Source organism: Mus caroli, chromosome X (genome assembly GCF_900094665.2).
Source record: "Mus caroli chromosome X, CAROLI_EIJ_v1.1, whole genome shotgun sequence".
Lineage (NCBI taxonomy): Eukaryota > Metazoa > Chordata > Mammalia > Rodentia > Muridae > Mus > Mus caroli.
This window is the reverse complement of record NC_034589.1, coordinates 130200261-130216897: the sequence shown is the minus strand read 5'-3', so window position 1 is coordinate 130216897 and position 16637 is coordinate 130200261. Positions and strand designations below refer to the sequence as shown.

At 36.5% G+C, this 16637-nt stretch overlaps 1 protein-coding gene across 4 annotated transcripts in view; it reads right to left on the bottom strand.

Annotated features, from left to right (window-relative positions):
- Positions 1–4976: 4976 nt before the first annotated feature.
- The window catches only part of Col4a5 (collagen type IV alpha 5 chain), a 211583-nt gene continuing 199922 nt past the window's right edge, over positions 4977–16637 (bottom strand). For 2 of the 4 annotated variants that reach the window (XM_029473096.1, XM_029473098.1), the window contains 4 exons: positions 10080–10257; positions 7955–8069; positions 7435–7607; positions 4977–6132 (listed from right to left, as the gene is read on the bottom strand). In XM_029473096.1, coding sequence (XP_029328956.1) covers positions 6051–6132; positions 7435–7607; positions 7955–8069; positions 10080–10257 — 548 coding nt within the window. In that variant the 3' untranslated portion in view covers positions 4977–6050. The remainder of the gene's footprint in view (positions 6133–7434; positions 7608–7954; positions 8070–10079; positions 10258–16637) is intronic. The other 2 variants (XM_021152696.2, XM_029473097.1) reach the window with 1 other exon arrangement.

Sequence of the window (16637 nt, the reverse complement as noted above, 5' to 3'; positions counted from 1 at the left end):
GTGGGTGGGGGAACATCCTTATAGAAGCAGGGGGGAAGGAAGATGAGATAGGGTTTTCTGTAGAGAACTGGGGAGGGGGATAACATTTGAAATGTAAATAAATATAACAACCAATTAATATATATATATGTATATATATAAAGATACAAATATTTATTACAAAATATTAACTTTTGTTTACCACATCACCAATAGCATGCTGAAAAGGAGATTATCTAATGAAAAAGACAGAATACTAAGACATACTGATGTACTTAGTAAAAAGAGTTTCAAAGTAGATGAAGCAAAACCAGATAGATTTGCAAAGTGAAAAGTCATAAGTTAAGCATGGCTTTATTTTTATGTGGATTTTCTATTCATCTTTAACCATTTTCTATTTCTCTAATCTCATCTATGTACCATGTGACCTACTTGGCTTGTTTTGTTCCCCAGACACTCAGTCTCATTTTCTGTTGAGGAGATTCAAAAGAGGAAGTCAAGGTACAGGTGAGTTAGGTTATAGGTAAGAAAGCAAAGTTGCTTCTCTATGTTTATGCCGTGTCAATAAAATATAATGAACTGTCCAGTTGGAAGTCAAGAATAGTTTCTGCTTTGTCAGTAGTACCTGGTTTCAGAATTATACAAGTGGTCATTACCTGTCCTCTAGTAACACTGGAGATTTTGCAGGACAGAAAATTCAAACTCCAGTAGCTTATCGGTACTCAAGTGCCTCAAGAAAGCTACAAGATGGAAATCAAGGCAGATTCACAAAGTTTTCTGTGTCTATGGAGATAGAGTGGATGGACATGAATCCCCTCTGGTAGAGTGGACTCATTACAAGCTTTCTATTTCTAAGGAGTAATTTGAAAAATTCCCAAGTACTGCAAGTGCAACTGAAAATACATTCATTCTTACTTGGGAACCAAGACTCCCAAAACACACTTCTCATGAGGCAGAAAAGCCCTGTAGTAGACCCTTACTAATTTCTACCACACTTAGAATTCTTATGTTTTATTTGTTTGTTTGTTTGTTTGTTTGTTTGGTGTGTGTGTGTGTGTGTGTGTGTGTGTGTGTGTGTGTCTGTGTCTGTGTGGTGTTGTCATGTTGGCAATGGATCCTGAGGTTGAGCATGTATTAAGCAAGAAGAATGCTAACTGAACAGTATCTCCATCCCTGGACTCTGAATTGTGTAAAATAAGTTAACTTCTGTGCAAAAGGTTGATAATTAAATTTTGAGTGAAAATAAATTTGTCTTGGATTTGGGGAAGTATAGTTAACTATTCCAAGGCTTATCTTATGTATCTGTAAGTTAGAGATCCATCACTTGAATACACCAGGGAGATATGGGAAGTGATATCAAGTGAGATATGGGAAGAATGGAGCTTTAATGAAGTCTTATAAACATTAAGCTCTACTCTCCCTGCTGGCTGCTGAGTCACTTTAGGAGAGCCTGAGAAACAGTCATAATATTGTGTCAAATGAAGACACAAAAATGTGAAATCTGGGCTTCCAACTGTGTCTTATGGCAGAATTGGCGTTAGCAAATGCCTTACTGACCCTGAGGAAATGAACCAGAAAAAATATTTCACCTTAAAATGAAGCATACTATTTTTTTGGTAGGTTCTACTTGTCTGTCCTTGATTAAAATAAGGAGGTAGTCTCAGACAACCTGTGGCTTCCAATTTCAGTCTTTTTTTTTTTCATATTTTTTTTACCAGGAGTGTTTTCTCTGTCACCTTAGATGGACACAAGGACAGCAGATTGGAAGAGCGTCTGGACACTTATATTAGACAGACGCTTTCGAAGGAAGAAACGCAGGAGTAAACTCCCCATTTCTCACCTAGTAACATTTTCAGTAATTTTCTTGGCTTGCAGGCTTGTAAACCTAACTTGGCAGATTTTCTCTTGGAAATAACACTATCAAGAGTTTCCTTTGAGGAAGGAAGATCAGAAGCTAGTAAGCATCCAAAGATCAGAATTCAGTCTGCTAAGGGGACATGTGAATTTTGTTTTGTTTTCATTTGCATTTGGAGTAGGACCATCCAAGACAAATGGCCAACAGAGAGAAGTCAAAGTACATTATTCAAAGATCCAATGTTTGGGAAAAGTAAGTAATTTTGCACCATAATGAACACATTTTCCCCATTTCCCCTAAGAAATGTGTCCCAATACATTTTGCCATGCCAGGTTTTAAAATAAATGGTGGACTTATCTTTTCATTCAACTGGAAGATCCTTAATCATGCATATGCATATTTGTTATAAATTAATTGCAATTAACCATCAATAGGTAACAGCTCTACATTTTGAAAACTCGAGTCAGTGCTGTAATACATACATTTTCAATAGCATTCAGACAAAACACTTATAATAATTAGGTAAGGGTTTAGTTAGAAAAACAGCAATTAATGAATCTATGGCTACCAGAATAGCATGAGCCAACTTGTAGACACACCTAGACCATCAACAATTATTAGAAGGTGATGACTGGGATGAAGCAGGAGATAAGAAGAGCATGTCTCCCCAAGAGCTATCTGGACAGTCCATTCAGGGGCACAATACAACCTGAAGTGACCCCACAGAGAAGAAGCTTTGAAAATGAATATCTTAATCCCAGCAGCATCACTCACATGTCCCTTAGCTGTTCTATTTGAGTATCCAGTAGAGGGCTTTCAAATCTTCTGTGTGCAAAAAGCAGGGGGAAGGATGTAATGTGAACTAGAAGTAGTGAATAATGATAACAAGAATAAAGGTGAACTACCAGCTACTTGCTTGTCTTTAGGTTCAGGGGTTTGGCAAGTGTCTTCTCAGAGAGATAGAGAAGTAAGATTACATTAATGGGATTTTGTCTGTTCTTATGTTGAAGAAGTGGTTGGCAAACAAGCTTCTTCTGAATATCCACTGCAGGAAAATACCTGAGATTTGTACTAGAGTTAAGAAGAGATGGTAATCCAAGACTAGGTAGCATGACTATTTTACCTAGTACATATCCTGATGACCACATATCATTGGGTTAGATTTATACTGGATTGCTATCTATTGTGGTATATTATGGCTAATAAGCATCCAATGATAGCTTGTTATCACACATTTTGGCAGACAGGAGTATCTAGATTCAAGTCCTTTACTGTATCAATGCATGAATTATTGCCACTACAGAAACCTTCAAACAATCAAAACCCATGAAAGTACTGCACTTAAATCAACAATGGCATGTGATTTTAAAAAACACTATTCAGCTTATTTTTGAAGCTGTTTAGAGATGAATATGGGTTGAATAACCCAGCCTGAGAAAAGGTGATCCTCTGCCCACTAAAGCCAACTGGAGTCTTGGCCAAACAAACAAACAAAAAAAAGTGGTTTCTTTACTTGTGTGTTGAGAGGCTAAGGAAGTGCAGCCTTTGACATTGAAGATGCCTTTTTTATTTTGAATGTAGATAGTGAGAAACTGGGACATATTTAGAACTATTTTCTACTGATTTTTGTGACAGTGAAAGAGTACATGAAACTTAAAACATGGGATAAGAAGACAGAGGTTCATACAAACCCATCGCCACCTTTAACAATGGGCTCAACTGCTCTTTACACACATGGGTGCATTTTGACAGGAAACAGTGCCATCTTGTGTTAACCTCTGTATAAACTGGTAACTTAGCTTGGAGTGACTAGTTTAGTTTTCAATTAACCATACTAATTGAGGCAAAGAACCTCATTGGCACCATAAAACTGGAAAGTGGTTTTCAAAATTCATTGGTAGGGGAAAACACTCTGGAAGCACAAACTGTCAAAAAAACCCACAAAAAACCAACAAAAAACAAAACAAAACAAAACAAAAAAACCCACCCCTCTGTTGGAAGCAAAGAATACTACACCAACATGGCAGGTCTGGTCAAGCTAAGAAAGGCAGACAACTTATAATCACTGTCTGTCTCTGACTATCTAGTCTTCCAAAAGTTAGAGATATCCATGGAACAATACTTCCATACAGCAGTAGAACATTTGGGCTTGCTCCTTCTCTACTTGAATCATTAAACACATTTAGTAACTTTTAAAACCCTATTTGGTACATAAACATGTTTGGTAGTAATGAGCCAGTTCAGCAGAACCACGTTTTCACTGTTGGCCCATATTGGAAAACCATGAATTGTAACACTTAGCAAAGATACTTCCTAGATTCATAAAAGTTTTTGAGTACTCACTGTCAAGGAACAGTGAACAACATCAGAGTCCTTTACTGGGATGGGTTTGTGTGCTCAACTCGACAGGGCTGGAGAACAGGAGAGGCTTTAAGAAACACAAATGTTATCTGTTCACGGAACATATATGAGTGAAGAATATAATCCACATGTGTTCTTGCAACTCAAGGAACAACCTTGAAATGTATCCCATGTTGAAAAATCATCTTGGGGATGGATTTAGGGGTCCAGTAAGAATTACGTGTCAGTGTTTGCATGGGTTGATCTACATGAAAAGAATAAATTAAACTAAAAGAGTTCTTATTGCTTAGATTCTAAAAATTACCACTATAATCTCTAAGCTTCAGATTGCCCATAGGTTCATAGCGGGATCTAAAATTTTAAAAATTGTTTCAGTTGCTGTATTTTTTGCTATTACACAACTTTATTATAAAAGCTTTAAAAGTCCTTTGATTGTTAGCAAGTCAGTGTTTGTTTTAGGGAGCTACATGTGGTTCGTTCTTATTTATTAGGAATATTAGCTCACTAATTTAATTTAAGCATTATTAATGAACTCTTTCCTAAATACAAACTTGTTCTTTAATATCCACCAATACCACATTATCAAGAAATTTGGTACTTCAAGAGCATCTTCCATTAGTTTATTTTTCCCCGTGGGAAAAAGTTTCCCTTACTATATGTTTTCTGCATTATAATGAACAAAGACACAGGAACCAATTGCCTGAGAAAGAAATAATTGATGTACCAATATAAATGAACGTGGTTTTATTCTTATGCTAAAGAAAGAGACAATGAGCCATAATTATAACATATATCTTTAATTAAGTTGATACTGGTAAATTAAAAAAAATTCAGTGAGAAGATGACAGTTAAGAAAATAAGGTATCCTATGACTATTCTGAATAAAATGTTTAAAATATAAACGTTTTAAAAGTCCATTGGCTTTTTCTAATTGAAGGGAGAAGACTAAGCAAATACTGTCTTCTTACACAAATGAGCCCACAGGAGAATAATTCTTACATGAGAAGCACCAGGATAATAAGAATTATTAATTAATTTGGTAATTTTTCTCAAAACTGTCAGGATTAAGTAAAATAAGATATAAAACTTCATTGGATTCAATTGCTTCATTGGATATGATAATTTTTGATAAGTTTTATATGAACCACTAAAATTATGATCAAAGTTACTTAAATGATGTTTTTTTAAAACTCCCAATTAATTTGCTTTCAGTAATAACTCGATGAAAGGATAAATTTTCTCACACATATATCTTGCTATCTATAGAGTAAGATTTCATAGATTTTCAGTAAAGTAGGGTTATTGCCAGATCACATCTAAATGACTCAACATTTTGAACTAAGAGGTTGTTTACAGCATATACACATTTCTTTTACTTACAGAGCAAAGTAAGATGAACACTCTTTTATTAAAATCCTGTGGTACATTGGGATTAGTAGCACCATGAAAAAGAATACTTCCTCAAACCGCAGTCAGTAATTTTACTCAGTATGATTCTTCTCTTCATTGAATTTTTAATGTGCCATTTTAGTAACTAGGCAAAACATATGAACTTTGCCTTGCAATCCTTGAAGGAATTTATTCTGGACCCCCAGAAGTATAGTCACTTTCCTACTTCCTTCATAAGGAAGGATGGAGCCCTTGCTCTGGCACATTGCTGAGGTACATCTGAATCTTCATGGTTTCTAGTCAGCATGTTCTCTTCGTCATAGAGGATATTAGCACCATTGGTGGGAGCAGTGGTAAAGGTGGGGAGAGTGAGTGAGACATTGCATCCTGGGAATCACATATAATAGTTTATATATATATATATATATATAATCACATTAAAAAACACAAGGAACTCTTCAACAAGTTATGTCCTCTTCATGCATACTTGACATCGGCTAATACGTGTCCTCAAGTCTCCTGCTTTCAGTGTTTCTGACTGAGGTTTACTAGGAAATTAAAAAAAAAAAAAAGAAACAATCAGGTTTGTATTTCCATTTTTGCTACCTAAATTCTATTATAGGGATGAATTCATATTTAGACATTCTCTTCCTGTTAAGCAGCTTTACCAGGGACTTAAGTGTATGTTTTCTTTTTAAAAATGCCTGTCTGTCTATCTGCCTGTCAGTATGTACAAGTATACCTGTCACAGCATGTCTGTAAAGGTCACAACAAGTTGTAGAAGTTGTGCTCTTCCTTGTACTGTGTGGGTACAGGGCACATAACTAAGTGGGGCTTAGGGGCAAGTGTCTTAACCTGCTGAGCAATATCACGTTTTCCCTTAATCTCTTAATATACATTGATTGCTATGGCTTAATATCTACTACTGATCACAGGTATGCAACAAAAGTTTTGTTGCCTTGCATTCATTGCATCTAGTGATGTGTTCCATAAAGAAAACTTACAATATAATTTCATCCCCCATTCCCTTCTCTTTCTCTCTATCATTCCCATAGTCCCTTTCCTTTTCCCAGACAATCTTGCTTTCACTTCATTTGCGTACATGTGTGCATATGTGTGTGTAAAATCCAGAGACCAGGAATAAGAGAGAAAATATGGATATTTGTCTAAGTATGGCTTATTTTGAATATCATGTTTGTTAGTTTCATATATAATTTAATACTTTATGGCAGAATAATACTCCACAATATATTTAAACTTCATTCTCTATATCGTCACGTGTATTTTTGTGACCATTGTCCCCACTAATGTTATTTTTATATATTTGTTTCTTTGTATTTTTTAACCATTCTTAATATTATAGTATGGGATAAGTTTAGCCAGTTTGTGAGCAATACATAATAAGATATTAAATAAAAATATCAAGAAAGAAGCAATACATAAAAATAAAGACAAACTTAAAGAGATTGAAATATTCAGAGTTATGTGTTATTTCATTCCTCAAAGACTCAGATGATGTGCCCAAAAACATTCACAAAAATTATGTGTTATAAGTTACTATACATTATAGTTTCAGTTCTTGAGATGATATCACTTTAGTATACCAACTCCTGACTTTTTTTGGTATTGAAAGGTTAATACTAAGCCACCTGTAACCACACTTACAAGACAAAGTAAAGTTTGTATTATATTACAAGTTAGTTACATGTGGAGAACAAGGTAAGACTAAAAAATTTGATCCAACAAATTCCTAAAATTTACTAGGGGTAAACAACCCATTAATAGAATCTCTCTTTCCTAGTTTCTATGAAGAAACCTTTAGGCTTGAACTAAAACCATAAGAAACTTACCTGAACATGTCTGACATATCAACAGTGGCCAGCCAAAAGCTGTACGAATTGGCATAGTAATTGCATGTCCCTCGCCCGTGACATTCGATGAAGGGAGCTGAACGAAATTCTTCCAAACAGGAGCCAGGAGAGGCTAGGGCTTGGCCAGAGCCTTCTGCTCCTGCACTTGTATGCTGAAAAGATAAGGAAAATGTTCAACAACACATATGTGATATACTATTATAGTGATTATTCAATAATATATACCTAACCTGGCCACAAATTAGAATACAATGAATTTGACTATGAGTAAAGGTAAGAGAAATGTATCTGCATCAAAAACAGTCAACAAAAGCAATGGGCATATTATAAAAATAGACTCTAGAAAATGCGGGTGGGAGAGCACTGTGCTTGGACAGAGGTTATTTAAGATTCAAGCTTCTTATTACTATGCAAGTGACGGTGATGGTTCAAGTTGGGAGAAATGTACTTATATAGAAGGTCAGCTGTGATGAGAAAAGGGAAGATGGGTGTTTCATACCATCATGAAGGAATAGCCAATCCACAGAGAGTCCCACCCCTGAGGACAGTGTGGAATCTGAATAGTCTGGCTGTGAACAGCGATCACCACAGCTGGCGCCTCACACACTGCACATCTGGTAAAGGAAAGGAGGAGAGGATATGAATTACAGAGTGAGGGCGTAGAAAACAATTGCTCTTCATCAGAAACCTTCCTATTATGGAGGCCCTTGACAACTGTCTTCAATGATTAGAAGAGGAGAAAAATGCACTTTGACAATCTTTTTTTTTTTTTTTTGCATAAGAACTCTCTTTTCTCAAGCATAATGCATTTATAAGCAAAAACTGTAAGCCTTTCAGTATATTGCAGAATTACAGCTATTGCATTTTCATTTTCCATTGTGACATAAATTTGCTTTCACACTTGCTGTAGTAAATGCGATAATTGATGTAGGAGTTTGGCTTAGTGTGTTCTACATACTTGCTGTCAAAGGGCCCAACTTGCGGTAGAAACTTAGTAATGCTATTATTGTGGTAAGAAGAATGTCTAGTAAACTGGAAAAGACAAAAAGCAGATATTTTCTCAATATCCACCCACTATTGTTCTGCCAAAGACATTTATTAACCATTTGGACATATTTGGGTAAGTACAACAGACCCAAAACAGCTGGGCAGGTGCCCAGGCAATCGGAGATGTGGTTAAAAATGACAAAGTAAGTAAAAACAGCCACAGAATACATGTTAATGAATATATCAAAATTTTAATAAAGAACATGAGGGGACATCTTGAAACATAATGGAGGTCAATTTAGCAAAATTTGTCTACACAATTCATTATATATTATGGAAACTCTTACTCCATAATGTTGAGACTGAAAAAAACTCCCTCACACACTTGCATGCTATCTCTCTCTCTCTCTCTCTCTCTCTCTCTCTCTCTCTCTCTCTCACACACACACACACACACACACACACACACANCACACACACACACACACACACACACACACACAGAGAGAGAGAGAGAGAGAGAGAGAGAGAGAGAGAGAGAGAGAGAGAGAGAGAGAGATTTAGGTAGCTATGCTACAAAGGAAACAATGATTTTGCAAATAAGCCAAACTAGGTTACATCTTTGTATTCAATATCAGTAATGAATGATTCATTCCTTGTGATTACTAGAACCTTGCATCAGGATCACAATGAAAATAGCACTATCTAATATGCTCAAGTGATTCTTTCAATGTGGAAAATACCAGGACATCTCGGTTAATGGTACCAACATCTATTTGTTACTTTAAAAGCATGCCAAAACTCATCTATTACTTCAACTCCCAATTTTAGCTTACTCCAATAATGGGATGCATGTTTCCCATTGCAAGATCTAATCCAGTTACCTCAGGACCATAGCAATAGTGTTCAGTGTGACCTGAAAACTGTCACTATACAATTCAAGTACACTGATAGCTCCTTAATCTTCCCTGAACTTTATCTCAAATATTGGTTGAGGGCTTGTAGTGCTACTCATTATAATACACTAAATAAATTCCAAGCTTTAAATTGGCAATGAAATCATTCTGCTAGCTGTGCCCAAGCTAACTTCTAACCTTTTCTCCTATGAAAACTTTAAATACTACATTCTAGATACATTCATATACTACCCATTCTCATTTTTTCTCCTTAGTATGACTTTCCCTTTAAAACTGTATGTGTGTCTAGTTGTTTTCCAATCTACCAAAGACAGACCAGTTCAAAACACATTTCTTTTAGACAGATATCTCCAGATTTCTTCGCTTAGAATTAAACATTCTTTCCTTATACTTTTTCCATTTTTTTCAGTTTGATCGTTTGTAGCACTTAGCCTAAGCTGGATGCATCCCAAATTAGTAAAAACCAGAAGAAATATACATGGGGATATTTGCATAATAACTAGACTGAGTTCTCCTTTTATTAAAATATTTTGCATAAGGCTTAGTCAAAAGCTGATCTCTAAGAAATATAGTTCAAACTAAAATGTTGGGTTGAATATTAAAAATCACTCTTGTATACTTAACTTGGGTGAGTATCATGGATTATCCATTTTACACTGATTTCTTACTAGCTAAACTAAGGGGTAATTGGTAAACGTCAAAGCTAAACCAGTGCCTTACCGACTAATGAATGGCTGGATGCTCTGTCCCTTCAGGGGTTCCATGTTCATTGGCATGGGCTCTGGGGTGGAAAGCCAGTAAGAATAGTCATTTCTTGAAGCAAAGTTACAAACGTTGTTAATGTTGCAGAACATGAAAGGCATGGTACTGAAGCGACGAAGGCAGCTGCCAGCCGTACCTATGAAGAATCGAAAAGAAAAGGATGAAGGGGTGCATTATGATGTTTAGTTTATCCTACAGCCATAAAATAAAACAGTTCACAATGAAACTGCTGCAGAATTTTTAGAAAACAAACACACCAATTTTGAAAACCCTAGGACTCACTCATTTTATCACTTATAAATCAAGATGCATTTTACAATGAATGCAGATTTTGTTGTTATGGATCATGATATATTCTCCAGTGTTTTTTTAATTGATTATGGATCCTATAAATAATTGTATCTTTTGATGAAAATTTATACATTTTTTGAGTACACATAAAGGACGACACACACAAAGTCTTTGTAGCTCTACCCATGTCTTGTACCATGATGTTCCCTTTTCTAAGCTATGTTCAATATGTTATCTTGTGTGGGCTAGCAATATCTTTAAGTGTATAAAGAATATTAATAAAAATGCTAACCAACTACAGACAGTTTTAGAGATAACCCAAAAGGTAAATAAATATAAAAGAAGGAAAAACTTTCAGAAGAACAATGGAAAGGAAAGTCAAGATGAAAGTGTTTAATCTAGGTTCCTAACCTCAGTGGACTGAGACATTCCTCATCACTACGACATTAGGAATGCACATCTTTAGACGTGTCTGTGGAAGTGTTAAGGAAAGCCCATCCCACCTGGGGATCCATCCCATACACAACTACCAAACCCAGACACTATTGTGGATGCCAAAAAGAGCTAGCTTCCTGACAGACCATGATATAGCACTCTCCTGAGTAGCTCTGCCAGTGTCTGCCAAACACAGAGATCAATGCTCTCAGCCAACCATTGGACTGAGCACATGGTTCCCCTTCCCCATGGAGGAGCTAGAGAAAGGACTGAAGGAGCTGAAGAGGTTTTCAACCCCATTGGAGGAACAAAAGTATCAACCAACCAGACCCTCCAGAGCTCCCAAGGACTAAACCACCAACCAAAGAGTACACATGGAGGGACCCATGGCTCCAGTTGCATATGTACCGGAGGATGGCCTTGTTGGACATCAATGGGAGGAGAGGCTCTTGGTCCTGTGAAGGCTCAATGCCCCAGTGTAGGGGAATACCAGGACAGGGAAGCAGGAGTGAGTGGGTTGGTGAGGAGAGGGAGGGGTTATGGGGTGGGAGGTTTTTGTAGGGGAAATTAGAAATGGGGGTAATATTTGAAATGTAAATAAAGAAAATGTTTAAAAAAAAAAAAAAAGAAAGCCCATCCTGAATAAGGATACCATCCAACAGGTTGGGAATGAAGAAGGATTAAAAAGAGAAAGCTAAAGAAGAAAGCCTACCAGTGTAGGCCTTCAATTCTCTACCTTCTGATAACCAGAAAATGAATATATTCATTCTTTCAAACCCTTCTACCACGATGTTTTGCCTAATCAAGGCCAGGAAACAATGAATCCATCTGACCATGGAATGTAATCTATGACACTATGGGACAAAATAAACCCTATATTTTGTTAAACTGTTTTTCTCAGTCATTTTTCACAGTGCTAAAACAGCCTAAATAGGCTATTTTTTTTCTTTTTGAAATAAAAATTTAAATAACTTTATATGTTAAACTTTTTGCTTTGACCTGTCATTACTACAATTACTCACTCACAAGTGATATAATACACCTTTTAAATTACTAAAGGAAGAGTACATTCATTTTTTTGTTAGAAATATTGTTTTTCTAATTTTGTTTTGATTTTTTTTGTAGTGTTTAAAACCAGGCCTAGGAGTTGCTACTTAAGAATTCTGTTACTGAGCTATATTTCTAGTGTCACCCAAATATATTTTCTTTTCATTTTAAAGATTTTATTTTTAATTAAGTGTGTGTGTGTGTATTTGTACATGTGAGTGTAATACTCTCAGAGACTAGAAGAGGATGTCAGATACCCTGAAGTTGGATTTACAGGTACTTGTGAGAAGTTCAGCCTGTGTATGCTAGGAACCAAGTTTGGATCTTGGGCTAGCGCAGTACACATTGTTAATTATTGAGCCATTTCTCCAGATCCTCCAAAACTATGTCTTAATGAGTTTAAACAGTTCTTTTGAACGTGAATTCTTCCATAAAATAAAAGACGATGGATGCTCAATGGGTGTGTGGAAAAGGTAACCACCTCAAATACAGGTCAACTGTAGGAAAAAGTAAACACAGGAAATGAGGATTTGAAAATTGAGTATTAGCTGGGCAGTGGTGGTGCACACCTTTAATCCCAGCACTTGGGAGTCAGAGGCAGGCAGATTTCTGCATTCAAGGCCAGCCTGGTCTACAGAGTGAGTTCCAGGACAGCCAGGGCTACACAGAGAAACCCTGTCTCAAAAAAAACCAAAAACCAAAACCAAAACCAAAAACAAAAAATCAACAACAACAAAATGAGTATATTTTTCTGTGTCTGAAGGGCTACATTTTTCTCAAAATGAGGACTGGTAAGAATCAGAAACATTTGGAAATTATAGATCTGTATTATGGTTTAGTTGTACAAGGTTTTCCTAGCATGCTTGAGATACTCGGTTTAATCTCCAGCACTGACCACCTACCCTCAATCATTTGGAATTAGTATGTGATAGATTCTGGGAAGGCCTAGGGATCTTTGCAAAGGTTATCAGCTTGAAAGTCATTGATTTAGTTGAAAAGAAATAACCCAGCATACAAAATTTGCTGAAAGAAAAGTAATTGATTCAAAACCACATGAAAGGAAATAGCAGCACTGAGCAACTTAAAAGTGGACAGATTCAGAATTGCCACTGTGGTATCCAGGCACACAGGAGCAGGAGTAGCCATTGATTCCATCCTGGAACACAGTGCCATTATGGCAAGAGTTTCCTTGGAGACCACTGTGAAGACAACCTTGATGTATGGGCCATATCTCCATGGAGGTCTATGTGTGCATAGAGGAAACAACACTTCTGTGACTGCACAGGTATTGGGTTCACAGGAACACAGTTCACAGGGACACACTATGAGACTGTGATGACTCTTTGTTGGTTAAAGCCTTGTCATAATGATACAACATGTGAAGACAATGTTGACAGCTATATTGTCACTGCTGGCCTGGATACTCAGGTGCCCTGTGTTTGACAGACAAAAGAATGCAATAGCAATTCCTGACATCTTTTTTTTTTTTTGGGGGGGGGGAGGGATGTGCCAAGCTGTCCTCAGAGGATCAATAGGGACACATTATAGCCCTGCCTTCCTCCTTCCACTACCTTGGAGTTCCAGCTATGTTTATATCTGTCAGCCTAGACTGATAGACAGGAGCCTAGCAGAATTGTCCTCTGAGAAGCTCCACCCAGCAGAAACAAATGCAGAGACCCACCGATAAACATTGGACAGAGCACAGAGTCTTGTGGAAGAGTTGGGGGAAGAATTGAGGAACCCAAATGGGATAGGGACTCCACAAGAAGAAAAAGAGAGTCAACTAACATGGACCCTTGGGGGATCCCAGAGACCTAAGTCTGTTGCATGCCTGTGGATTCTGCTCCCCTAAGTGGGCTGTCTTATCTGGCCTTGGTTGGAGAGGATGTACCTACTTCTGCAGTGACTTGAGGTTCTAGGGTAGGTTGGTACCCAGGGGGACCTCTCCCTTCTCAGAGGTTGAAGTAGAGGGAAGTATGGGGAAAGGGCTATATGAGAGGAAAGGGGGGGGGCTTCAATCAGGATGTGAAGTGAGTAAATAAATAAAGTAATGGGAAAAAAGAATTGCCATGGTTTGTGTTCAAGCCCTAAATCTATCATTTATTACTTGTGTGGCTTTTATTAACTGATTTAACTTATTAGCCAGTTTCTTTGTTTATAATTTTTTGGGAAATTGTCCTCTATCTTTGTTGTTCTTGTGAAATCAAATTAGACAAAGGGTTTGATAGTTTTATGTATATGATACAGTAACTTTTTTGTTTGTTTGTTTGTTTTCATTTTTATTAGATATTTTCTTTATTTACATTTCAAATTTTATCCCCTTTCCTAGTTTCTCTTCCAAAATACCCCTATCTTATGCCCCTTCCCCCTGCTCACCAACCCACCCACTCCTCCTTCCCTGTCCTGGCATTCCCCTACACTGGGGGATCCAGTCTTGTCAGGACCAAGGGCCAATCTATTCTCCAATTTAGTACACAGCTGTAAATACACCTGGTCTCATAAAACAAAGGAAAATGTGCATAAGAGAAAGTCCCATAATGATAAGACTATGGTGTTTAAACAAGTCTGTGCTATTTGGGTGCCTATAATAGTATGGAATCACTATTACAGTGTCAAAAAATTTAAAGCATGATATCATGCACTTCCCATATCCCAAATAACAAGGTCTTAACATATTACTGTTTTTCAATATTTCTTTTCTCCCTCTCAGACAGAAATTCCAAAATTCAGCTTATCTCCTCCAGGGAAGATCACACCAATTGGTTATCTAATACCAAAGGTCAGCCCTGAAAACATGTATATATGGTACATTATATGGAATGAACATGTTACATTTATAAATATATATTATATTAATTATATTCACACACTATACATGTGTGTGTATGCTTGTGTGTGTGTGTGTGTGTGTGTGTGTGTGTGTGTGTGTGTGTGTGTGTGAGACAAAGACAAATTTAGAAGGGGAAAAGGGAAGGCAGAACTATGCAATTGTAATATAATCACAAAAATTAGAAAAACATATTGTAGTCCTTCTACCAATTTATACCAGAAAGTATTCCATCAGGTAATATTTAACATCAAAGCTATCCTTGTTTACATTCTTTGTTTATTCATTAACATAACTCAAACCTTAGCAAAGTCCTGTCAATAAAAACTACTCTTGGATATTTTCAGCTATTTTTTGTAGACTTTTTTCTGTTCCAGGCCTAAAGAGTATCAAGGTAGGAATAGTTTATGGTTACCAAGTCTGAGAACAAACTAATTGACCAAAAACATACATTTTGGAAAGTTATAAAATAATACTGAATGGATTCCATTTTCTATATGTATTATATATTAAGATGTCACAGTGAGCCAGGCGTGGTGGCGCATGCCTTTAATCCCAGCACTTGAGAGGCAGGCGGATCCAGGGCCCAAAAGTGGGAGTGGGTGGGTAGGGGAGTGGTGGGGAGGGTATGGGGGACTTTTGGGATAGCATTGGAAATGTAAATGAGGAAAATACCTAAGAAAAATAAATTACAAAAACATAATAATAATATTAATAATAATAATAATAATAATAATAATAATAATAATAATAATAATAAAAGGATTTCTGAGTTCGAGGACAGCCTGGTCTACAGAGTGAGTTCCAGGACAGCCAGGGCTATACAGAAAAACCCTGTCTCGAAACAAAACAAAACAAAACAAAACAAAACAAAACAAAACAAAACAAAAATGTCACAGTGATAAAAATTTTAATGTTTTGTAGTATCTGTTACGTTAGATTTCATATTTAAATTGTTTTTATTTGCTATTTTACATGTAATGATATTCTGCCTGCATGCATGCACTGTGTGCGTGCACTATCTCCTGAGGTCAGAATGGGGCACTAGATCCCCTGGAACTGGGATTATAGAAGGTTGTGAGCTGTCATGTGGGTGCTGAGAATTGAATCGTGGTCCTCTTGAGAACTAACAAGTGCTCTTAACTGCTGAGCTATCTCTAGAGCTCTGGAATCTCATGTTTGACTACAAACACAAATTAGGCTTTTTCAGTGAAGACAAAAAAGGTAAAGGAGAGAGAGATTATTACTGAATTATGTTTTAATGTAACATTTCAATTTATCTAAACATGACTTTTAAAAAGAGTTGTCTATTTAAGATTAGGAAAAGAAGATATAAAGAAAGCAATACAATGAGAAAATATATAATGAAGGAAAGACAAAAAGGAGAAAAGGAAACCAGAAGAGAAAACAGATATAGAAGAAGGGGAAAAGTTAAACCAATTCTTATTTTGTTCAGTTTCATTGAATGACCTATAAACCTCGACTTCAGTGTAAATGAGGGAGAACTAACTAGCAGGTGTGGACAAGCACTCTTAAAACAGAGTTCCAGGACAGCCAGGACTACACAGAGAAACCCTGTCTCAAAAAACAAAACAAAACAAAACAAAAAAAACCCAAAAAACAAAAAACAAAACAAACAATCAAAAAGAATAAGCAGCAAACACTTCCAAAGTCCTGCTGTTCAGAACTATTTTCATAGCCATTTTGATGTTAGGAGGCTTCTAACCATAGATATCCCAGAAGGTGAGAGCCTAAACTATCTTCTTAAATGTTTTCATGGATGTGAAGTGGAGGGTAGATTTTAATATAAACAGTCACAGATAAAATGATTAGCCCTTATCAACCAATGTTGAAACTGAAACAAAAAAAAAAAGAAAAGAAAAAGGAAAGGAAGGAAAGGAAAGGAAAGGAAAGGA